Here is a 26853-nt window from a genome sequence, read left to right on the forward strand (position 1 = left end):
ATGAATCAATCGACGGTATCTTTAGCGATAGGATCCTGCAGTGCGACACAGCGGAAGCTCTAAAACAACCATAGGAGGCAACAGGAGGCGTACAATAGACCAACAAGGTTGCAGTGCATACATATTTTAATTATTTAACTAATTGCAGGAGGCATCCCAAAAGGACCATTTTTTGAGCCTACGCTTCAGAACGCCTTGTAAGATAGGCTCTTTAAACTCTGAGATGCCCCCATAAGGCAACCATCATCGGATGTTACTGCGATGGTAGTAGTGGATAAACGGCTGAAGCCAAATGCAAGGATGTAGCAGCGAGGGTGCAGAGATGGCTAAATGGTGTAGGACATCAGTTGGCTGTACAAGTGGAATTACGGGCTTGACAACCCCGGGATACTCTGGTAGAAGTCTTCGGCTTACGGTCTGACCAGACCCAGTTAAAATGATTTCAGTATTTCTGAAATTTTCGCATTGCTTTTTTATCAATAGACTACTAAGCCTATGCCTAAAATCATGCTACGCATATCAAAACCATTTGCAACAAATTAGTTCATATCATTTACTCTTCATATGCCTAAATGTATGCAACCATTTGCAATAGCAAGTCAATACAGGGTGCTTCTATTGAAATCAAAAAATTTCTGCTGCATTACACATGCGCAGCCTTTCGAAATTTTCTGCTGGGCTATGTGTTACAGCTTCGCAAAATTCACCCCTACCGAAACCATAGATGTATACACATCAATAATAAAACATAACATTACGTAACGTAACATAGCTAACATAACATAGCATAACATGGCGTAACATAACTTACCCTTTTTATGAAGATAAAATACTGATTCACCAAAGACCACTCCTGCGAAAAAACAGCGGTAATACAATGCCTCGAGGTGCAGGGAGATCATTAGTTCCTAAGAATAAAGTGAAAATTATTTGCTTTTTCTTGTTTTATTTCAATATTTAAATATGTATATTTTGTGAATATCACAAAAACTTTATTATGCTAAAATTACTTGTTACATTTTTCAATAAAATTCAATTTTAAAAGGCTAAATAAATTTAGTAGAATCCTAATGGAATATTCAGATATTTTTTATATACTTAGTACATACAACTTAGAATGGAATCATTGAGCGCACTGGTTTTATGTATTCTATAACATTTAACGGAAATAATTTATTTTTTTTTTATTCTACATACATCAAAGTGGTCAACTGAATCCTTGCAACCCTAAAACTCGTAAAATACTAAAAACTAAATTTTTTTTTATTAATACATTTTCATTCCGTTACACTGGAAATCGCTTAGAATTTGCACTGGTTTTAAGTAACAAATACATCTCCTCAGTTCTTTTCTTTTGCTGCCTTTCATGATATGTTAACTTTCTCTGCTTTTTCTTTCCACGCGCATTCCCAACGAAAGCTCTCCGCAAACAGCAACTGCAGCATCAACTAGCTCAGCACATCGCCATGTCCATTCTGACGCAGCAGCTCCAACTTGAGCTCATGCTCGCGCGCCTTCAACCGCAATGCCGCAATCGACGAAGTGCGACGATCTTCCGGCGGTGTGGCCGTACGTGGCCCCGACACCGATGACGACGACGCCTGCTGATGTTGCGGCGAATGCGCCAGCTGGAGCGGCGAGTGCGAGTGCGAGTGACTTGTGGGTGCTGATGGCGGCGGCGGCGGCTGTTGCCCAGCCTGATGCATGCTGATCGGCATTGTGATCACGGGCGCCGATTGTGGCTGCTGTTGTGGTGGTGGTGGTGGCCCATGTGAGTGTGCCTCTGGGGGTGGCGGCGGTTGTAGTTGCGGCGGCGGTGCCATCGACTGCATTGTCATGGAAGTCGGCGAAATTGGTGGCGAAGACATGAGGTGATTGGGTGAATGCAGCTCTGGTGATGAAATGAGCATAGGTGGCTTGGCGGCGGCGACGCTAAGTTGTGCCGATACCGGCGGATGGCGTGGCACAGCGGTCATGTTGGCCAGCAGCGTTTGGAAGGAGGTGGTGGGCGAGTACATGCTCGCCATGCTGGGTAGGAGGTGGGGTGGTGCTCTGCAAACAAAAGAAGAAGAACGATTAAGTTTAAGTTAGACAATGAAAATACTCCATATTTCGCTTACCTTTGAAATTGATTGTAAAATCCAGATGGCAACATTGGTGCCGCCGACAGGTGCGGATAGCGAAAGGCGGCAAAATTGGCCGGACCATCGAATGGTTTGCGCAAATTGAAGCCCAGGTGTGTGAATGGATTTGGCGGCAATGTCGGACCGACAACGGCTTGCATGGCGCCCGGCCCACTGGGCAGATATGGGTTGTATGGATGTGATTGCGGACCCACCTTCTCCTGTTTACGCCACTTGGCGCGACGATTCTGGAACCAAACCTGTAACGGCAGCAACACGAAAACGAAAGAAAATTAATGAGAGTGTGTACAAAGAGTATAGCAGCAGCAACAACAACAAGCGAAAAAAAGCACACAAATAAAAATGCATAAGTGGAAATAAAAGATGCACAATTTTAATTAATGAAATCCAAAGTTGATTTAAAAAATTAAACTGCAATGGGGAAATGCGACGCCCACTTCCTGCAGCTATGCAGCATTGCCGCAGCACAGCAGTCGCCGCAGCGAGTGGGCGTTGTGCCGGCGGCATTGAGATATGGCAGTGCCAACGTTTTGTAACGAGATACCAGCAAAGCAGGCAGATAGGCGGCGGCGGAGGATTGAAATCAACGCACACACACACCTCGCGGTATTTTCGATTTTCGCTTGAGTGTCGTGTTGCAATTTGCCCAGAATCGTTTTAATTAATTCAACATCTTTTCCAACATTTATTATTAGAGCGCTCCTGTGCTGAGCGTACGGAGCTGTGGTTGTGGCGCATGCGCACAGTGGCGACATGCCGATATGAACTTATGTATGTACCAGCAGGCGGTAGCTAAGTAAAGCAAATATGTGGGCGTGGCGTAGCCTCCAAAATACACGCCCAATTAATTAGTTTTGAACGAAATAATTTCAGTCATCGATTGCAAGTGGACTTCTGCTAACTCACCCTCTTCGGTTTTAGAATGCACTGGCGGTGGAAGGATTACGCTCCGGCAGAGCTGGAGGAAGCGTTGCGGAATGTGGGGGAAGTTTGAGATTTTCAGCTGAAAATTTAATTTATAAGCAATTAGCGGCTGAGAGTGCTTACAGATTACTACTATGAAATATTTACATTTTAAAATTTCTTTAAAAAATGATCGAAAAGTTATTGACTCAAAGCTTGATAAGATGCTAAGCGGCAGCTGAGTAAGTCTTTTGCATAGAATTCTCAAAAGAAGTAGATTTTGATATTTAATTTTCGAAGTAACGGAAACAGGTTGTTTAGTAGGCTATGATTACGGTGACCAGATTACTGTGGACAAAAATCGGGACATTTCTGAAGCATCGACTCTGAACATACATTTTTTTTTTATAAAATAAAAAGACATAACACCGTTTAATATATTTATTATTTAAGACAAAACAAAGAGAAAAAAACTTGAAAAATGATCGCAAAAGTGTATACACACAATATGTACGGTGGCGAGAATGTAAATAGGGAAAAGGCATTTTAGCAAGTTTTGGCTACTTTTTTTTTATATTTATCAAGATTTTAAAATTTTTAATCAGATTTTTAGAACTTTGAGCATGCAGTTTTCGCGCATTTTCTTCCATACAAAGTAGGTTGACAATTTTTTTGCATGGGGAAAATGAGCATCACCTTCCGAAAAAAAAATGTAATGGGCTAACAAAATGCATATTGAATGTTTCTAAGAAATCTAATTAAAAAGCACAAAATTTTGATAAAAATTTGGTATTTGTTATATAACGAGCTTCATAAAAAAAATAATAAACATTAAAAAATAATCGAATGGGGAGTAGGCAAGGAATGTTGAAGTGTTTCTTCCCTATTTATATTTTCGCCACTGTATCTACAGATTATATTTTTCATATCCATGAATCTTTCAGGGAATTAGTATTATTTTTTATAATTTCATAAAATTCAAGTTAGAATCGTTTCAAAAAAAAAATTAGCAAATAATTAAAAAAACAAAAAAAAAAGTTGTTGACAAGAATTATGACTGCAAAAAAGCGCGAGTACCAGTTTGACAGAATAAAACATAACCATAGATCATAGAAAAAAGGATGCTGGCTATGTTTATGGCTCCCCTATATGTATGAAAGTGCTCCTACATTAGTACGAAAAATTGTTTTTGGGCCAGAGTACAGGAAGACTCTTGTCAAATTACACGTATACGTCCCGACTTCGTCGTAAAAAAGACTTTTGAATAAAAAAGGCACGTTTAATAATATACAAACGTAATTCAAAAATTCAAGTTTTTTGAGATCTCATCATATAGTTTATGAGCTTGTAAAAGAAAATGTGTTTAATGTATAATCCCAAAAATGGCGAAGATATATATCCTTTTATCTGTCTTTTATATACCAACTGTATGAATTGATCAAATTTTGATTGCGTTTCACCACAAAATTGAAATTTTGAAAAAATTCTTTACATTATTAAACGTGCGATATATCCTTTCTCTTATAGAATTTACTCATTACGAAATAACATAAAGAAGAACTACCTAACATTAGTATGTATTCCAGATCAGGACAGTCCTGCATGAATATCTTTTAGTCGGGTTGTGATGGACAAAAAAAAAGGTTTTCTTCGGTTACCTTTAAACTCCTTAAAATGATTGGTTAGGACTGACAAGCAATTCTACGTTTGTGACAGTGGGTAAGGAAGAATGTGCTACAAATTGTCTCTTCTAAAAGAGAAGAAAGTTTGCCCATGCCTTCTATTGTCAACTTCGAAGAAAGTTTGCCCATCCCTTTCATTGTCAACTTAGAAAAAGTTTGCCCATCCCTTTAATTGTCAACTTGGAAGAAACCCTCTGTGACTGATGTGCTAGTCTGACAGACACCGAAGGTTTGACATTTTTCCTGAGTTTCAATAGCATTGATTACTAAAAACGCCTATTTTCCGACATATAATTAATGAGTATTTAAAATATTGATAGATTTTAAGGTTTAAATGCAAAAAAAAAAATTATTAATAAATATCTAATAGATATATATATATTTTGATCTGGAAAATTGGTGTCTGAGCGACTGCACGTCAGTGCAATAAGGAAACTTCGGTCCCGTCAGTAGCAGAGGGTTGAAATTGAATAACATTCACCATTTCCGCCCCCGCGGGCTTGCAACGAAAAGAAAAGGTTCACCAAGGAAATCCACCAAAAAAAACACATTTTATATGGACTCCAAACCGCCAAAAAGAAGTAATCGAAATTTTTTATAAAAATAAATTTTGAAAAAAATGCCGCTTACCCCTTTTTGGCGGTTAGGGCTCGATATCTTCTTTCAAATTCCAAAAAGAAAAAAAAAATCGAATTCGAACTCCACAATGTAAAATATTTTTTATCCCAAATCAAATTGCCAATGAGTAACCACAGCAATCAGTCCTCCATTATCCCACTTACACTGTAAGTCAAAAGTACACATACAAACATATTTATATCTATTTTCTCCACTTAGTTCATCTCGTTTTGTTAATTCAATTTTGTTTTTTGTTTTGTCATTAATTCTCGTTGTAATTACGCGCCGCCAATAGCCGACGGCGACAACTGCCAATTGCAAACCGTCGCAAACCTGCTTTCTACACTTACATACTAACACACATGCACACAAACACCGCCTTTACAACAGCAGCAGGGTGGCAAGAGACTGGTGGCTGGTGGCTTTTGGCGACGGGGGTAAGCGGGCAAACGGACAACGCCTAATGGCGAACGTCTGCACGACTCGAGTCTTCCCTCTGTGTGTGTGTGTGTATGTACTTGCGTATATGGCTGCTTATGTGAGTTGTGTTAATTCATTTATTTGTGGGGCTTGTTTGTTTGCGGTCACTCGACTGCCACATTTTATTGCGTGAGCGTGCGCATGCGCGTGGCGAACAGCCTCTATGTATGTTACGTGTGCACTCGTATGTATGTACATACATATGTACATATGTAAATGCCTCGCCACGACTGGCGTGTATGTAAATTTGCGCTGATTAAGCGACAAATGCCGTTGGCGATGTGCAAAAGCGTTTGCTTGTATATTGGGTTTAATGCGTGTGTGTGTGTGTGTGTGTGTGTGCGTGCGCGCGCGCTTGTTTTTGTGGTAAATGGGCGCGTTATTAGCGTTTTAAGTGGTTTTAAAAAGATGAGCTCGTTGGTCAATTAAATAAAAAGCCATGCCTGACTTCAGCGGCGCAACGGCAGCTCACAAACAGCACATTTGACACCTTGAAATGAGCACTGAAAATGGAGTGCCAAAGCGGGGAAAGGTGTTACAATGGTACGCTGCGTCGTCGCTAAATGACGGCGCTGACTGAGTGCAAATGGTGAGTTTCGAAATGGGGCGAATGGAGTTTATTTTAACTGGCTTACATACTGGCTGATTTATGGTGGCAAATTTTTATTTGCACTTCCCGGAATTTTAAATACCGTTGTGGTTACAAATTTGTGGTGTGATCTTTTATTTGTTTATGGAGTAAGTTTATCTGGTTCAGTATGAACATTAAAGGGTTTAACCGAAAAGTGGTATTGGAGTTTCCAAGTAGTTTTAGTTTATAAATTATTTTTGTAGAATTTGATGCCAATGGCCTAAATTAGGTAAGAAAAGACTTAGCCCAATTTCGCGACTAAGCAGAAGAAATCGAGAGTGTACGTATGACCATGCGCGGGGTTATATCGACATACGTTCTGTCACTGCAAGCTAGCTTCAATGTTTTTTTGGGCCTTCATCATAACGACGAATTGGTTTCACTTCTCGGTGAAAGGAAGAATATAAGGAACCACAAATGCGGTTTTGCAATGGACTCATCGGGGGAGGGAAGGCCTTGGAAGCACTGTGTACATGTAGGAAAATGCTGCACTTGAGGACTTTTACCCGCTTATTCACATTGGATATCGTTAAGGATATTAGTATAATGTGAAGTAAATGAAACAGAAGACGACCTTAAAAGGCTGCAGAGTGTTTAAAGGCGCTCAGTGGTCAGTATAATAGGTACCTTGGGACAACACCGAAATCGGCTCCACGCAATTTAACGCTTGCCACCGGCGGACAGCAGTGTTAGTAGCACCATCCTTGCCAGATCAAATAGAGCCTGACTTTCGAAAGGTCTCTAGAAGCTACAATTGAGGTTGTTGATGTAAGGGCGTGGACGAGACACAACACACATATACATAGATGATTCTGAAATCGATGAACGAGTAGAATCAGCTGTACACTGCAGATCACTGCAGTATCTAACAAGCCAAGGTCTTTGAAATAAAGAAAGTGGCAGAGATACTACTGGAAATCCACCCGCACGAATTTAACATTTACATAAAGATTCAGGTGGCCATTAGGGCTGTACTCTCATATAATATAAATTCGATGAAAGTCGTGGATTCTAGAAAGGCTATAAGAAGACTAGCTTTGGCCAAAACCGTACACCTAAATATATTGGGCCCCGGGACACACGTGTGTAGACGAGTTAGCCAAAGAGGGTGGTCTCTTCGATGCCTCACTAGTGGTGTACATACCATTTCCATTACAGGAACTCAAATACGTTTATAAGTTCTTTTCAAGTATCACCACCTCGCCGAATCATATCACCTCATTAGTTTACTACTCATCGTCCAGAGATTCCTGTCATTTCAGTCTCCTTTCAATTATAGAAGATTGAAAATTTATAGACATCATCTATTCGGTTTCAGAAAAGTACAAAGCACCATCGAGTTAATTCGTAGACTCGCAGATAAAATTGTATATTTATGCATTTGATCAAAAAAAGTACTGATCTAAATATTCTACTTATTTTTCATGATGGAATCATAGGCAGTATTTCTCTGTACACGAGAAAAGTTTTTATTCTTTAAAATTTTTTTGAAAATTACGGTCAAATTCGGCGTTTAAATATTTCCGATAAAGATAAAAAAGTGAAGACAAAATTGACAATAAAGACGAAATTGAAAACAAAGAGAAATACATAAGAAATAAGAAGGTAACAAAGTTCATTGAAATTTTACGATAAAAATCTAAATAAATCTAGTTATCAAAAACTCACCAAAGTTTAAAGTTATCAAAACTTATCGAGTTATTCATGTTTTTTGAGTTATCGTAATGTATAGAATTTTTCAAAGTGATCAATGTTTATTGAGTTGTCGAAATTTGTAGAGAAACAGAAACTTAGTGATCGAAATTTACCGATAGTTATCGAGTTATTAAAATAAACGGATTATCGAAATTTGTTAAGTTAATGAATCTTATCTCTTTTTTTGATATTTATTATATTATCATTATTTGTGAAGTTTATGAAATTTATCGTAATGTATCGATTTCTTTTAACTTATCGGGCTATCAATATTTACCTATGTAACGAAATTTTTGCTTTCACCGTATCCCAGTTTTTGGAATTTTTAAAGTATATCGAGTTATCGCAATTTCTAAGGTTATATAAGTTTATCGAGTTATCACTTATTATAGATTTATCGAGTTTTTTCGAGTTACCGGGGTGTAACTTGTTATAGAAATTTGGCGATATATATCGAAAAATATGGAGCTATCAAAATTAATCGAGGTATCGAAATTTATACAGTTATCCAAAGTTTATCGATTTATCGATTTATATCGAGATATATAAATTTTTGCGCTATCGTAATTTATAGGGCCCTAGAAAAGCGCAGTTATGGATATTTTTCGATAGTTATTTATTTAAATTTGACGAGTTCTCGAACTTTATTGATTTATTAGTTTTTTTTTTTAAATTCATCGAGTTGTCGATAGGTATCAAGTTATCGAAATATATTGACAAACTTGAAGGTATCGAATTAATTCCAAGTCCCTCAAAGGTATACAAAATGTATGGTTACGTTTTAGTTCTAAAGTAGGGGAGTTTGCGGTAAGCAATTTGGTACCTTATAAGTTAAACGACCTGCTAAGTTTAAAAACATCTCCAACGCTCTTAAAAAACTAGACAAAATCGTCGAATTTCAACAGTAACTGGCTTTGCTACTTTTCATAATTGGAAGACGTGCTACATAGACGCTACATAGCTATGATTGAAGCACAGCATAATAAATTTCTAGTGAACTTCGGCGCAATCTCCGCTTTCATGTCGCACAATTAATATTTTAGTAAATATTTTCCTTTCAGCTTTTTCATTGTTAATAGAATTTATAAAGCAAGTACTTCGCCAAATTTGCTTACTTGATTTCAGCGCCAGACAAGAAGAAGACCCAACCTTGAATAATTTTATATTTAAACTAGATTAATAAGAAAATTAAACGCTCTACTTTATCAACGAAGCAAAAAAAAAAAAATCATTTTAGAATAATAAATTAAAATCTATGTACACCAACTCATATAATAACATTAATGCGCTTGTGCAACAAAGTCATGGTCAAGTCACATACCTGTAGTCAGTATCTGCTGTATGTATGTATGTATGTATGTATAAAGCGAAAATGTATGCATGTCAGGCCATGCAATTACAAGTGTACTGTTTACACTCGCTCTGATGTGTTGATGTGATTACTTTTCACAGAATCAATTAATGCACTTGGCTAAGGTGATTATGCGACGTCGGTGAGTGGAGGGGAGGCTAACAGGGGCGGCATAAAGTAATTCAAAAATACCGATGCATGTTTGTAGCCATACATATGTATGAATGTATAGCAATGGCACATGGCATGCTTGTATGCAGCTCACAAACATATCTATGTACTAACAATTGTTAGCATGAGCATATATTTACGTATGTACATATGTTTGCACATGCTGCTTGGTATTATGTTGATGCGGTTAATTTGCAATTATCCAGCGGCTTAACTAATTAGCGTTAATTTACGATTAGTTGCAGGCAAAAATAAAACTGCCAACTGAAGGCAGAGCTACGGCATTAACAATGAAATGCATCGTGCAGATGTATGTTTGCATGTGCTGCATATCAAAATTATCTGTAGGTGATGTATGTTGAAAAAATGAAGTATGTAAGTAATGAAAAACACTTGAAGAAAAAAATAAATAAAAAAAAACTATACCAGCAACGGCATGGATGCTGCGATTTTATACCCCCTAAGTATACATACGATTTCTTTTCTTAACGGAATGTTTAGATTATATGCACATTAGGGTTCATCACCCCATACAAACAAAAAATTTTTAATGTTTTCCCATCAAAAATATAAAATTTAGGATAGTTTAAGAATTCTGCCAAAACGTTTCGGATAAAAATTGAGATTTACGTGAGCTGGAGCTATTTTAAAATACTTCCAAAAATCGATTTTTTTTTATAAATAAAAATATTTTTGCTAAAAAATCACCTCATACCATAAGCTTAAAAGGTCTGCATAAAAATGTATTAACGTTATCAAAGTAATAACATTTTTTGAGATATTTTCAAATCGGTTAAGCTTACGTAAATCTCCGAATTTTATTCCCAAATATTTTGGCAGGTATTCAAGTATAATAAATTTTATAAATACGGTGGAAAAACCGCAATTTTTGTTTGTTGATGATCTACCCTAATGCCATACACTACACAGAGAATAACAAGAAAGTATTTGGTTCAAGGCTCTGGCATATTGGAAGCGGTAAAAAGCGCCGCTCTGAACGGGCTTAGTACGATGTTTCACTGGCAACTGGAACAAATTATCCTCAGACTTAGGGAAACTAGCAAATGGAACTAAACTTTACTTAGAAGACAGCACTGACCACATTATATTGTTTTGGTACTTCAGTACTAGCCTGCCAATGGGGTTTCAGATCAAAGAAGTATTAGACGTGGGATGACAGATGAAGAAACCCATGCCGAACTCTAATAAACTACCTGCAGATCTGTCAAACATTTCGTCAACCAAACGTCAACGTCTTCTGCGCTCTGCATTTTCAAGACTTGTTGGAGGTTATTACGGAACAAATTCATGACTTTATCGACCTTTCGCGCCTCCTCAGGACTATGGCCGTAGTTATCCACCGACGTAAAATTGGAGACCGTATTAACTGACACGACCCATGTAATGGGATTATCTTGTTAACAAAAACTCACCACCGCTTGACGGTGATGTGGTCGTTGCTTCTCTCTCTCTCGCAAGGAATGGGGGCTCCGTCAGTGGGTAACTGGTGCATATCTCAGGACCATTTCGAAGCTATTTATGGAATATTTGAGACTAGTTCAGGGCTATGTTAACATCCGTTGAGACTGCTCTTAAAGGCGAAGTGGAGAAGGACTTGACTTGATATTTCGAATTGGCGTCAGCTAGCATGGTGGAGAAGCGACTGGCGTGCTTTGTTGAACTCGCCAATATCGCTTAGGTACCTACATACCCAAAGAAGAAGAAGTTCAGACCTATTTTAGGATCATTTCGAGACTGACTTTCTTTCAAAAATTAAGACAAAAGCCAACAATTGGACAGAGAGCGTTGCCAAACACCTTTTACTTAATTCCTTTTTTAGCTCTATCTCTTGCACTTTCGCTCTTTGATCTTTAATAATAATTTCAAGAACTTTTTATAATATACTTCTGTAGCAGCGTCTCTTGAGAAGGTAAGGAAAGTACAAAAAGATATTCAGAAGTTTAATGCTAAATCTAAGTACTTAACATTTTTTTTCACTCTTTCACCGCAGCCGAAAACATCGACACCCTTAGGTGCACATTTGCTTTAAAAAAAATGTTTAAATCAAGCCGTTTGTTGAATGTAATTATCAATGTTATTGTCTTCGTATTATTTATGTATGTCTTCTTTGCTTTTGTTTGCAGCTGTCATTATTGCGGTAGTGAGTTTATTAACGCAACGAATTACGTTCCAGCACGAATAGCCGCGAATATCAAGTTGAAGGAGGCTTTGCCACACAACTAAGTATAAGCATGCATATGTATGTACATACATAACTGCATACATACATATGTATGTATGTAAGCATCTTCTAGTTGTTGCTGCAGCATTGCATGTGCAGACTGATTGAGTTGCCACTAATGGTGGTGATTATGACTGGCAGCATTAAATTGTATTTGTGAGTAATAGAATTTAGCTAAGCTGCTATAGGTTTCAATATCAAGTTTGTGTCTTAAGTCTTTTGTATGTTGAAGGGTTGGTTTGGCTTTGCGGCGATCGGGGCTTAATCTCCACAAAAAAAAATAGCATACTTATTAGTGAAATAAATAAAATGGAAAAACCAATTTTCTAGATTTTGCAAAGCTAATAGCTTTTGCAGTCGCAAGCCACAACTTAATTTGCAAAAATTAATTAAAATTTTTTCTTTTTGTGAATTAAGTGCAAGCTCTACTAAACAAAAGAACAAAATCTGCTTGCATACCGGCTACTTTTTTGCTTCAAAATCATTTTTTCATTTAACGCTACAAACTGCAGATAATTAATTGCAGTAGTCATGTTGCAGGCATGCAAATCAAAAAAAATAAGAAACGAATTTAAAAAATCACAACAACAATAAAAACACACATCTAATTGTATTTGACATGCTCTATTATTTAGCAATTTGCAATTTGCAATTTGCATTGAATGCATTCAAATCAAACTATCAACACTGGGCCACCAAGTTTACTACATGCAGTTGCCGCCAGCGGCACAGCTCTCTCTCTCCCGCTCCCGCTCGCCATTATCATTGCCCCCCATCATCATTATCTGCATGTCAATTACTGTAATTGAAATCAGATGAACATTTTAATTTGCATTTTTGTATTTTATTTATAGCTATAGCTGTTGCTGCTGCTTGAAATTGTTTTTGTTGTTGCAGTAATTTGATTGCTATAACCGCTGGTAGTTGCTTTATTTTACTGGCGAGGTTTCGTGTATACAAACAAATTGCAAAACATCCTCTGAAGTGTGATAAATGTAATGATTTTCACATTTGCTTATTACAATCTTTTAATCCATTAAATTTTTGCATATACAAGTACATACAAATGTACATAAATGGCATATGTACATACATACGTATATTTAAATAAACCCAGCGCGGTGAATAAGAATCTAGTTAGCAGCAAAATTTTATTTGGGTCTAAGTAAATTTAAAGCTATTAAACAGCATGCAAGCTACTTAATCTTAGAGATCTTAAGCAAACGGTTATGTAGGTAGTTAAGTAAGCAGAAGCCCATTATGATACACGAAAATCTCCGTGAGAGAAGAGAGTTTTCTGATCAAAAAATATTGATTTTCAAGAATTATATACCATTTCTACGAAAAATTGTTTTTTCTCCCCCAAATAAAATACATTGAAATCTTTAGGCGACCTCTAAATATTTTTTTTTTGATTTCGGAATAAAAATATTTGTTCGGTATAGAACAATTCTAGGGGATGAGAGCAATAAATTTCCGACTTTACTTCTTTCGGAATACCCCAGTAAATACTCGCACATACGAAGAGCGATGTCCAGTTTGGGTAAATGTTACAACGGATCCACATCCGATAAACTGCACTGGACACGAAGGTGGATACATACATATGTACTTCTGAAAATTTGTCTTCTAAGTCTGTAGAAAAAACCATTTGCAATACATTGGCTTTTTCTTCAAATTCTGATGTGCTTAATTTCGTCAGATTAGTAGCGAAATCAAATTTATTATAAAGTTCCCTAGACCTGAGTGTTTTTAAAACCATATAGCTTTTAAGGGTGAAGTGTCCGTGTATTGAGTTTACATGTATTTACTTTAGGTCCTGCGTGGCTTGTTACCATTAGTGTATTTTTGGGCCTTAGGAAAAATCCGCCCCTGCTTCGCTGGGAGAAAAATGCTATTGAAGATGTGTAAAATGAAAGAAATTAGTCATAGAATCAAACACAGGAAAAGTTGGTCTCTCTGAATTTAAGTGCAAAATAAGTTAGCTCGGTTTATTAGCAAAATTAAGGGTCCTTCTTGAGAGCTTGAATTGAGAGCACTTTTTTTTTAATGGTTAATCTGTGGAAAATATCATACTGGAGTGAAGTACTTATATAGATAAAAAACATTCCTTAATAGAAAATTTAGTAAAATTACGTAAAAGAGTGGACCACCCTAATACATCAGAGGAACGGTAAGGTATGCGCTGGATTTGTCTTCACTTGGTGTTACCAACCGCCGGCAATTGGCAGGAAACGAGGACTAAGACTATGCTTTATCATTTGGATCAAAAGAGAAGATTTGAATAGACATTATTTTCTTGGCGCTACGATCATTTGTCGGATTGAGTCGATACCAAAAAAAAATGCCTCCGCTTTATCTAATAGGCGCAAAGGCGTCAGCGTTAACTAACAAGCGTTAACTGGCATATTAAAATCCTTTCGGAGGCAAATTGTCGATTAAGTTTTAAAATTCGCTATTCGGCAGGGAAAATGCAGTTAAACTATATATTTCGATCCGATATGAATTTTAACTCTTTTTTCCATTTATTCTTTAAATACTCGGGCAAAAAATTATAAACTTAATATCGCCATCCAAAAAAAAAAGTTTGATTAGGGAATGCAAAAATATTTGGGTCTAGGATTTGCATCCTGATTTGCTGATTTGGAAACATTCCGCCCAAGCTAATGACCAGAAAATTGTTGCTCAGTGCGATTTGCATAAGGGTTAAGTCACATAGACAGTCCATACTCTTACGAGTAAGAATGTAAATTTTGAGAAAATTTCAGTTAGAGGGGTCCTACAGCTCTGAATACACATATAGTAATACGTGTAGTAGGAAAATGCTTCACCAAAACATCGGGAATATTAATAAGCTTTAGTTTCAAGAATATCGATTAGCATCGTATATATATATACACACTTATGAATATATTTAAAAAAGTTACTACGTTTCGTGAAATAAAAAGAATGTGTAATTCTTAATAAATTTCTTACCTGTATTCGCGCCTCAGTTAGACCAATTTTCATGGCTAATTCCTCCCTGCAAATAAATACAAAAAAAAAAGTATTTAATATTTATTTATGGTACATACGAGTATTTATTGAACTGGTATAAAACAAGTTTTTTTTTTGTTTTACAGAAAACATTTATACAAGTATTGATTCTAGTAATTGAAGAAAAAAGTCAACACAAATGTGAGAAAGAAAAGAAAAAAACAAAACAAATGCAAATATCTATGCAATCATTTAATTATTGATTATCATACAATTTATATGGTTAATTGAATAATGGACTGTTGAGACCAATTAAACAATAGAAATTTAATTAAAACTCGAACGACTACATTTACAACGAATGCAAGAAAAATGATGAAAAAAAAATGATGAAAAAAACAAGCTACTAATTGACAACCATAAAGCAAAATGAGAGCGCACAAGTTCAGCAGGAAATGCTAATATGGCAGTGGCAAGTTGCGAGTGGCAAATGCAATTAAATTAAATTGCAAGCTAGTACTTGCGCCGCCGGAATAAAAAAACAGCGAAACTTCAAAGTCGGCTAGAAACTTGTGAGAGCGCTGGATAAGCAAAAAAAAAAAAAAAACTATATGTACATAAATATGTATATAGCCCACAAATAGTTCAATTAGCACACAAAGTAATAAAATGTAAATAAAAACTGAAATAAAACTAAAACTACTCCGGGCGCATATGGCACACGATGTCACAGCTCTGCTTTTGCACTTTGCACTTTTCGTTATTGCAAAGCCTGACAAATTATAAAAATTTGTTTACACAAGCCGCTGCTTAGATGATTAGATCGACAATGATTGCATGTGTGGTAAAATGGTGGCGCTACACAAATGTTACAATTTGTATATCGAAGGTTTATCTTCATCGCTATCTATCTGCAGTTTAGGCTTAACTGTCATCGATGATGTTAATGCTGGGCCTGTAGGTCGCTTATCAGAAGAACTGACTATTGAATTTCAAAGCTAAAATTGCAATCAATGATGACAGTTAAGTCTCAGCTGGCTTCTCACATCAGCAAGTAGCTTTTGTGAAAACTGTACACAGATATAAGCCCCCTATATACTAGGCATATCTCAGATATTCTACAAGTCTTGCAAAACCCTTGCAGTGTGTACGGACTGCACGTTGAAATTGCACCACATTGTGTTAATACTGGTATAAATTAAACCTAACACATGAAATTACTTTGAAAATTTAATTTTTAAACTAAAATTGTATATTGGTGAGTGGGAAAGTTTTTAAAGAACTTGAAAACAAAAATATTACTCTTAAGGTCATTCACAAGATTTGATTAAATGAAAACAAAAAGTAATGCTGACTGCACACAAGGCAAACGTTAAAGCAACCAGGGCAAGCTGCTTCGACCGTCGCCTCGTGTGTGACATTGTTCCTCTTGAAAGTTCGTGTTCCCGCTAGCGTCGCCCGATAATCAAGTTATTTGGTTATTTAGAGTTGGTTGCCGAGTCGGTTACTTCCTGTGTATTATTGTGTATTGATTTTATTGGCAAGTACTACTGAGGTTGCCGTAATGGTTTCCATGTGTGTATTGAACAAAAAACTCAGGTTGCCTCAACACGCTGCTCCAACGGTTGCCCCGTGTATAGTCAGCATAACTATTTTCCTTTTTGTAATTAAAACCGGAATGCAAGAAACTTTTGAATAAAATGTAAATTTAATTTAATTAATGAAGTAACAGCAAACAAATTTGTTTGACATTTCTAAAAAAGTTCATTGCATGCTGTTTTCATGTAAAAAAAAAAGAAAACAATAAAAAAAATTGTAAACCTCTTTCGACTAACACCCATGTTACAAAAAGGAAGGTAGTTCCATTTAATGACATTCGTTGTTGTTGTTAACCATTTGACTTTTAATAAAATTATGACATTTCATAAATTTCATGCTACCTGATCACTAGAAGAAATATATTTTTTTTTAAAGCAGAAGATTTTATTAGTACATTCAAAGATGTGGAATATGATGGACTTGAAAATTATGCCGGCTACATAATTTCGAAAATAGGGTTGATGACTAGGTTTCCGAACGCATGAAGAAAGTGATCAAGATTATACTTCCATATCGTCGTTTAAAGTACAAAACCGCGTATCGTCGTTCTGCAAAACCGCGTAACAGACATTTTTTGCCAATAATTGGATTTGCTCACACAAGCTCTTGGCTCAAGCCTTATCCATTCGTCCGGAAATATATGTACTAGCCAGAAATGTGATTGCTTTATAAAAAGAGAACCATTTTGAAATATGAGTATTTTTACTCTCTAGAAAATAATTTATACAACCTCAATACGCGGTTTTGTATTATTTTGATACGCGGTTTTGCATTTTGTTGATACGCGGTTTTGTACTTTATACGACGATAGTGCGAGCTACGTAAGTAAAAAAAAATTACCAAGTACTGATGATGGTTTTTGATTTGAAATATTATTACATTGGTATAAATATTGGAAGGAAAATACTCCGATTTATTGTTTTAATATTACCAAAGTGGCAAGGCTGATGATAATACTCACAATTTATGAAACTTCAAAAAATTTTATTATCCGTCAAAAGTTGTTTATTGAAACTACCTTCTTTTTTGTATCATGCTAAAACACATGTTTTGACATATATTCACAAAAAAAAAAACATAACCGACTTCAATTCTCATATACACATTTACGTGTACCGTTAATTTCATTATGATCGAATGATCTCATCTAAACCAAATGGGACCATGCTAGAGAGACCGCCTTTCCAATAGAAAAGGAATATCGAAATCGGTTGACGCGGTCTAAAGTTATGAGGTAACACGTAAAAAAAAACAAAAAAAAAATATTCCGACGAATTTATAACCTTCTCCTTTTTTGAAGTGGGTTTAAAAAATGCAAATAACACAAAAATAATTTAAAAAAATATTTTTAAAAATAAAATGAAATAACAAAAAAATTATTTCTTCCCAATTAATTAAAGAGAAAAACAATTAAAAAGAAAAAAATAAAAATGCGACGCCCGAGTCTCGAACTCGGATCTTTCCAGCGGCATGCCTGTGCTCTGCAGACTTTTACTATCTTAGCCAGAATTGCCCTGATTTTTTCCCCGTCTTCGGCTGCCGTAAATATGGTCACCGTACCGATACCTCAGTATACAGTAGTCAGGAAAGTTATTTGTTTAGCCCACGGAAAGGGCTAACAGTAATCATAATTTGGTTAAAACATTCAATTTGATAATCAAAGGAGATACATGTATAAGGAACTCCTCAAATTTGAAACAACATGTATGCGAAAGTGCTCGATATATTGAAATGCTTCACATACATAAAGACAAAAATAGTACATACAATAGACTACGAAGAGGTCGCGGCGCAACACGGCACCTTATTAATAATGTTAAAAATATCATTTGAAATAAGTAAGAGGAAAGCTTTGGATCTTCCATATTTTATTATTTGTCTACATAGTTTTCTTTTTAATATTAAATTGAATGGAGCACTTTTGTTATATTGATATGTAGTATAATCTAACAAAAAGCAGAGAGCAACATCGCACGTCTACTTGCCAGACAACAAAAGACTTAAGCAACGAACCCAAATGACGCACTACTTGGCTTTCGCGAATCATAAACGTAGTCCTAAGTAAAAAACGTAATTTGAGAAACGAAAAATGTTAAAAATCAATTTAATTTAATTTGTTATATAAACACCATACATTTGGCAACAATTTACAGCGACGCAAAACAATGTTGCATGGCACACCAATGTAGCTGCGCTCCGCAAAGCAAATAGCGATGCCAACAGATGAAAATGCATGTACGTATATATATGTATGTAGGTATGCAAGCACAAGTAAGTACATAGTTATGTGTGTAAGTATACAATAAACGATGCTATTAAAAGGCGATCTTGGGTCGCTTGGGGCCAGAAGCCAGTTTTTGCGAGCGCAGCGCGTAGCGTTGTAATATGATGAAGAAAACCATAACAACAACAACAACAACAACAACAACAACTATCGTATTGGTAATGACGATAATTTGCTTAATGGATTTCCATGTTTTCTGTAATTGAATTTATTTTAATTAAATTTCAAAATTGCGTTGACTGGCGTGGCGACGGTGCCGCGGCGTGCGTTGGATACGGCAAAACGGCGGTAACTTTAGTTGCATTGTGACTTTTTTTCCAGCGTAATTCTTTTTTTTTGTATCCGTGTGCTGTACAAGCGGCAAATTGACGCATTAACTGTTGTTTCAGCGCTTCGAAATCGCCACAGCCAGCCGCGTAACCAAAGGATAATGGATGCTTTCGTTGTTGCATTGCTTTGGTCCGCCGGCTGTTTGGTGGTGTTCGGGTGTCGTCGTTCAATTGTTGTGTGTGTGTGGCTATTACACGGCATTACGTTGAGCGCTGCTGTGTTGCCGCCGACGGTCATAGCCGCCGGTCATAGCCGCCGTTATAGCCACAGCCATGGCTAGCGAATGGGCATAAGGTGTGTAATTTAATGCGCTCGCGCGAACATTAATTGATTATAATTTCGTCAGATCCGGTTGCGTGGCAGGCAAACAACGTGTCGGTGGGTGAGTGCGAATGCCAGTGCAAGTGCGACGCGGATCGACAGCTTTGACGGCGGTTGATGGATGCAATAATTTGATGGCGGCGGCGTTGGCGTTGGCGTTGGCGTACGCACAGATGATGCGGCAGCATTGAAAAGGCGATTTGGGTGAGGTGGAAAGAAGCTGCTTTGCAACGCTCGTAAGTGGCTGGGATGCACTTATGCAAACATGCGCGCACATACACACCCGTATGTATATGTTTCGTGCATTGCTTGGCCTGAAGTTTTCGCTCGTCACGATCATTAGCAGGTGTTTGCTAGCGACGTTAATAAATATTTTGTCGGCCACACTCTGGCAGCCAAAGTTGCCACCTCACACTTTGCCACAATTGATCGTTTTTGCCTGTGTGTGGCAGGCAAGAAATCAATTTGCTTATGGGACTTTTCAAAAGGCTGGCGACAAGAGTGCGCAGGCCACCTTCTAGCGCAGCAAACCGCCTACTTTTATTGTTGCTCCCGGCGATTTCGCAATTTCACTTCCGCGTACATTCCATTTACACTCCTTCTTTTCCCAAATTTTCACCTTCTACTCATTCTTCTGTGTGCTTTTTTTTTAGGCACTCTTCCATGTCGCTGAACAATTTAATATTGATTGCACGCAATTTGTCACTGGGTCAGCAAATTAATCACTGCGCATGCGGCGGCGGCTGCTGTTTTCGCCGCGTAAATTTACGAAATTTGAAAATAATTTGTGTGCAATTTTGTGTTAATCACGCAAATTTGCATTGCAATTACGCGTGTCTGGGTGGGTCAGCAATTTGTGGTAATTATTTGCTATAATGGACACCTAAGTGGCGGTGTGTTTTTTTTTTTTACAAAAAAAGCATGAACAAGTTTTGGGAAGCTTTGGAAAAGTTGCTGTGTTTCATTCGCAGTAATCAGTTTTGACTTTCGGATGAAATGAAGTGCTTTTAATTAGAGTTGATGACTTGAATAGGTTGGGCATTTCAAAAACACTTTTATGCAATAAGCAGGCGATTCGCAATCAAACGCTTTGGGAGCCATACCCAAAAATACATAAAATTTGATTTCTAAACAAACTACTTAGAGCGATGGATACTAATTTTGACAGGTTTGCCAGATAGTAAATGGTCGGCGAGTTAAAGCCAGTTTTTTTATTTAAGCTTTTGAAAGAGGTTAGACGGATCGAATGTCATCCTTGAAGAGCTTTTAAAGCAATACCAGATGTTGGAGTTATTATAAGGTGCTAAGGTAATGCTGGGTGCTCAAAAAGAAGATCTGGTGACTCAAGTAGCACACTGGCATATAACTTGGTGTAAATTTACGAATTTTGGTATAAATCTGATTAATTGTAGCGAAAATCACATATTTACACCAAGTTTGCTACTTGAGGAAATACGGGTTAAGATGCTTAATTGGTGAAAGGACGAAATCAAAAGGCTGGGTCGGCTCAATAGATCTGATGGTTCCCTTACGGATATCAGGGTAGATACTCCTTCTGTTTTTCTCGAGTCTCACTTCTCCGGAAATTAGGTGTATATAGGTTACAAATTCAACTCCCTTCGACAGCAGAGGCAGGAAATGTGAGCACCAATGTTTATCGATACTATGCAACTCGGAAATTTTTTTTCACTTCTATTTCAACATATTTTGATTAATAGAAAAATACTAATAAAAATAAATATTTCACACTAACAACAAACAATTTAATCGATAATCGCATGAGGCTATTGCCTGAAAACTTTAAAAAGCGCTTAGTGGCATTGTACTACTATGATAGCATGGCCGAGTAATCATAGTTAACTTATGTACAGTAGTCGAACAAATTATAGCCGCACCAAATTTGAACACAATTTTTAAAATTTTATTTTTGCTGTTATTTAATTTTGGTTAGCTTTTTATAGTTCATTCTTTAAAAACTTACGTATAAACACAAGTCTAAAGGCAGTATCACACGATTGGGTATTTGCCAAAGTTTGGTGCAAATCCTTTCACAATTAATTGGTTGAAATCAATCAATCTTTTGACTACATTTTTTAACAATAGCTCAATATAAAAATGTACAAATCTGTACAAATGCACTAATCGACTGCCATACAAATATTGTATATAAATATGTATTCTATCGAAAAAAAATTTTAGACTCTCGTCATAAAAAAAATCATTTTAAAAATATTTCTTTAAATCCCCCAATTTTTTTTTAAACATGTTTTTATAGAGAATTAAACAAGGAATACGATGGTATCATTTTAAATCCCTAATTTACTGGTCTTCACTATGCAAATAATCTTCAAAAAGTTCAACTGTTAATAGCTAAGTTAGCTTTAGGACAATGTTGACCATCTTATATATAGAAATGTTAAACCCGTTTCTTTAGCTTTAAAACGACGTTAAAATGAAGTCTCTATGATGAGCAGAACCCGAGATATAACGATTAGAAGAAGTACATGAATAGTCAGAAACACGAAAAAATTCAAACTTTGACAGATCATATCTCTGAAGAAAAAAAATAAAAAAAAAAATTCCTCGAACACGTGTTAGCTTATTTAATGTATAAAACCCATAAAAAAAAATTTGAAGCCAATCGAAAGTGTGACACCAAATTTGGTGTCCGATATGAAAAAGAATGTCGAGAGATCGAGACACCAGCGTTTTTTTTCAATGCCCCAGGATGGTACGACACCATTATCTTTACCGAAAATATTCTGAAAATTTACAGTTCGCTGCGACTGATTGCTGGTATCTTTATCGAATATAATGGTAATAAGTATCACTTTTCACTTGGTGAGTGTGTCTCGGTATTCCAAGCCGAGGTATTCGCAATCCCCAAGGCCATGGACTACGTGGCGGAAAATAGGTGGAGATGCAGGACTAAATTATGTTTGAAAACATTGCGAAATTGTCTAACTCTGGGCACCTGGTCTCTTGGGAGAGCCTGGTAATGAGACATCTGACCATTTGGGGTAGAGAGGGCTCAAACCCGGTAGTTTTCGGCTCGCAACCAATTACAGCTTTCCCATATTTGGAAATCAAAGCCATAATGATAAACTGGATGAATATTTCGCTCAGCAATGACTGGAGGGAGGGCTTGGAGAGATGGCAAATGGACGAAACTCATATTGCCCTCAGTCTCAGAGGTTGTGCTGAGTATTTCCTTTCATCGAACGAAACGACTTAAAGGACTGATGTACAACCGCATTTACCCTTCCTGCCATAGAGAGGTTGAGACGTCGAAGCACTTTTTGTATCTCAGTTCCGACTTTTGCAAGGATTAGGTGTACAGTTTTTGGCAGCGATTTGTTGAGATGAACAACTGAGCTCTTTAACATCCAGGATTAAAAAGAACATGAAAGCAGTACAATAGGTGGCATGTTAGGATACATGCTTTTTTCTGCACGCGTCGTTTTATGCATGTAGTTTCGTCAAAAAAATCGTTTGCAAAGAAGAACTTTATAACTCTGCATGCCGGGGGTTTCGTTAAGCGTTGAGAGAGGACAGCTGATTATAAGACTATTTGACTAGGCGTAATCCATAGGCTGTGACAGAAACTCTGATGGTCCAACTTTTGAACGAAGTGTACGGCGTTCGTCGCTGGAAACTGCCAAAGAGTGCAATGATAGACAAACTGATTCGTAGTTTAGAAAAGATTTTAAACTGTGAAATTCTTTATATACCCGCTTGGCTGACGGAAATAGGTCTAAAACTGGCACACCAAAATATTTGATTAAAAGTTTTAATGTGTGTATATTAGGTAACTGGATAATGCTGTTTTTTTATATAAATTTGTGCATCATTCCATAAATTTCGCCTGATTTAGAAGATCTTCTTCACAGATACACCTACACACTCCAGCCGTCAGCCGTCTGCGTAATACTCAGCATTAATGATTTAGTTGTTAAAAAGAAATACAAAAAAAAAAAAGTTTTTTGTCATCGTTGTTCGCTTGATTGCCGGATTATATTTATTTCACTTTTTTACTGCAAGCTAACGAGAAATACTACAAATGATTAACATAAAAATGCATAAATAGCCGAAAATTGGATTTCAGTTTTTTTTGTTACTCGTTCACTTCATTGCCAATGCAACACCTACTGTCCGCTGCCCTTTCCCCTTCTCGCAACCGTTAGTCGCTGCTAACCTTTCTTGTTTGCTTGTGTTTAATTTTATAGTCGATTTTATTAATTAAAAATACATTGTCGTATACATTGGGTGCTCTTTAACTTCCCCTCTGTATTTATCCACCGTTTTTTGGGCAGTTCTATGGGTATCTTGTTTGGTTTTTTGTTGTTGTTTTTTTTTTTGTTTTGTGTTAAATCGTTTTTATACTTAAATTAGAGAACACCACTTTTTCGATCGTTTGACTCAGCGCAGATTTCTTAATGAAGTGTGTGTAGGAAGGCATGAAATTGAAATATTTATAAACTCTTTTAATTTGAAGCTTGTTTTTTTATTGCTTCTTTTTCGTGCTTTGTAGATATGTATATATCTGTGAAATAAAATCAACTGCCAGCTAGTTATCAACGATACTGATCGCGTACAGATTATCTTCTTGGTGCGAAGATTTGACTGCTGCCGGCCGTAATCGGTTTCCTTTTCCAATAAGTGTTGTTGTTTTTATTTTTTTGTGCATCTGTTATCTGTTGTGATTGTGGCAGTGGATTGTTGTTAAAATTTTTATGTCATTTTAATGTGATAACACGGCTTGGGCACTTGTAATTGTGAACTGGGTCAAAACAAATGTAGTATTAAATGAAAAAAAACAACAACCAACGCAGAAGTGACATTTTTATGTATTTTAATTCACTTAATTATGTTTACATACATTTTGGTACACCATTTAAAAATTTTTGATTTCACAGGTTTTTTTGTTCAATTAACATGAAATCAAAATTTATTGAAATCTTACATTTTTGAAACATTTGTTATTCAAAGAAATGGGAAATGAGTAAAGTGCTAACGAATTTGGACTTAATCGTTCTACATTAGAGACAAGTTCTACTTTCATTAAGGCATTTTAACACATTTTTATACCTAATGAACTAACTCGACAAGGTAATGTAGTGATGAATAAAATATTCATATGTTGCATATTCCTAAAATTTAAAAATTTTGTGCTTGAGTTGTTTTCTTGGATTCTATTCGAGAGTGTATCAATCTTTCGTTACTCTCTTTACATTTTTTTGCCAATTATTTATCACCGGACATTTTACCGATCAGTACTCGCTTTGGTGATGTTTTTGTGATTGCAAATTTAATTCTTTACAAAAAATGTCAAAATACCAAATTATGTAGGACTTAAACCACCGAAGATGATTACAATTTTATTAAAAAAAACTTAATTAAATAAAGTTGTCAAATTTTTTAAATTTTTTTTTTAGTTTTTATTAATTGGTGGAAATTATTTATAAATTACTGAGTATACAAGACAAAAGAAGTCATTTTTTTTCAATATTATGGATAAAATCCAATTTTGAGTCTTTTTATGTAAACTTTTGGACCAAAAACGCTATTATATTAAATATACAGTATTTTTGTCGCATTTACTTCCATATAACGAATAAACGTAATTTATTTTTATATGGAAGAAACCCGCAACACCTTCGGCGAAAAAAATTCTAAAAAATCAACGGTAATTTTTAGCCACTTGAACTTTGCTCATTGTTGAACTAAAATTTAATAGGCTATAAAACTGTATACTCCAAAAAATTCTAACACTTCTGAGAAAAAAGTTTGAAATTTTAGTGAAAATTTGTTGAATTTTTTTTAGTTTTCTACAAAGTTTTAAACTTGGGTTTATATAGGGTTTTGTTAGAGAATGAACTGTATTTTAATCGAAAATTCCTAAAAATATATATCACTTTGAAATGGGGGTGCTATTGTATGGGCCAATATTCTATGTAATAGGACTAGGTCATTTTCGCTGCTACAAAGTGTACTTAATGCGTAATTTATAATATTTTTCACATTTCCATTATAAACTAGTAACTCGCTAATAATCAATTGGGTATAATCAGTTCAGTTCCATAATTGTGTTGTACTTTTCTTTTTATGCTTCGCTAATAGCTGCTGTCAATACATACATATATTTAAGCAATTAAGCAATCATTACGAACTGGTTTCAAATTATCGCAATTCCATTAAGCAAATATAAATTAATTAATTTAATGCGCTCCAAATTGGTTCAACTACCATTTTCAAGAGGTTTATAAATTGGATGTGCTAAATTTATCGGTGACTCGGTGCAAGTTGTAGAAATCACTGAAATTTGTGACAATATTTGATTTTTGATGAAAAAGAGATTTGGTAAAAATAAGTACAAAATTCTATTTCAAAGATTTTCAAATTCCAAATAGCACATATTTAGATTCAAAAAAATCTTGAATTTGAAATTTCAATTTCTCACAATTGTAACCTGCTCTTTTAACATTAAAGTGAGTGTCATCACTCCCGATATCTGGACTAAGCCGCTTCAAGTATAATACGATCTTCGTTTCGAAAATTTAATAACAACACAAAGTTTTTCATCTAACTCACCTCGTAAAGACATCCGGGTAGTGCGTTCGTGAAAACGCCTTCTCCAACTCCTCCAATTGAAAGCTGGTAAATGTAGTGCGATAGCGACGCTGCTTACGTTTCGGTGCATAATCATCTAGTTCACCATCGCTATTCGCATCCGAAATGGGACTATTCGTGCCGCCACTAGCACCGGTAGTTACAATGCAGGAGGCCGAAGAACGATCAGGCATGGCATCCTGATGTGCTAATTTGGCTTCTTGCGGTAGGTCGTCCAGCTTGACTTCCTCGGATATGCCCATAATCCAGATGGGCGCAATGGTGAGACCGTTAGTGGTGGGCGTGCGGGTCGTGAGTGCAATGGAAATTAAGTTTGTCTTCGAACACGCTGCGTTTAAAGGTTTCTTAGATCACAGCAGAAGGAATTTTTTTTTTTGTTTTGCTTGTTTTCATATCCTGCCGCTGTCGCTGTTTTATTCAAAGTCTGCAAAGAGAAATTCAAAACAAATATTTTAGATGATGAGTTACATATTTACACACTAAGGTGCTTTTTTTACAATTGTTCTTGATTATGTGGAAATAATTTTGAGTCTGAATTTCTCGTAGACGTGCATTTATGCCGAGCAGCCGCTTGACTGAGATTGCGCTGCTGAGATTGAATGCGAAATGGAGCTCATCACCATAAATAAGTTGGATTTCAGCGGAAACGTGTGGACATAACATAGCTACAACTTAATTGAAAATCCATTCGCCTTATTGATGCTTAAGTGCGCAGGCGCGCAGCTATGCACGCGCTTACATACATACATATGTATATGTATGTTAGCCGCGCGCTCTTAGAACCTAAGCTATTTCT

General features: G+C 36.2%; 1 protein-coding gene across 1 annotated transcript; it reads right to left on the minus strand.

Annotated features, from left to right (window-relative positions):
• Positions 1-1023: 1023 nt before the first annotated feature.
• Positions 1024-26466, minus strand: LOC118741277 (homeobox protein aristaless-like). Its single transcript, XM_036473194.1, has 4 exons — positions 26019-26466; positions 14894-14939; positions 2121-2383; positions 1024-2052 (listed from the first exon to the last, which is right to left on the minus strand). The coding sequence occupies exons 1-4, from the start codon at positions 26297-26299 to the stop codon at positions 1449-1451; spliced, it is 1194 nt and encodes a 397-aa protein (XP_036329087.1). The 5' UTR covers positions 26300-26466; the 3' UTR covers positions 1024-1448.
• Positions 26467-26853: the final 387 nt, after the last annotated feature.

The sequence above is a fragment of the Rhagoletis pomonella genome, unplaced genomic scaffold, assembly GCF_013731165.1.
Source record: "Rhagoletis pomonella isolate Grant_MI unplaced genomic scaffold, Rhpom_1.0 Rhpom_scaffold_00006, whole genome shotgun sequence".
In the NCBI taxonomy this organism is placed as follows: Eukaryota; Metazoa; Arthropoda; class Insecta; order Diptera; family Tephritidae; genus Rhagoletis; species Rhagoletis pomonella.

What these genes read in the sequence shown, in the direction of transcription:
- LOC118741277 (XM_036473194.1), bottom strand. Translation starts at nt 26,299, where the DNA reads ATGGGCATATCCGAGGAAGTCAAGCTGGACGACCTACCGCAAGAAGCC. An exon ending in TACCCGGATGTCTTTACGAG is followed by an intron (nt 14,940 to 26,018) that starts GTGAGTTAGATG and finishes ATTTATTTGCAG; the next exon opens with GGAGGAATTAGCCATGAAAA. An exon ending in TAACTGAGGCGCGAATACAG is followed by an intron (nt 2,384 to 14,893) that starts GTAAGAAATTTA and finishes CTGCCGTTACAG; the next exon opens with GTTTGGTTCCAGAATCGTCG.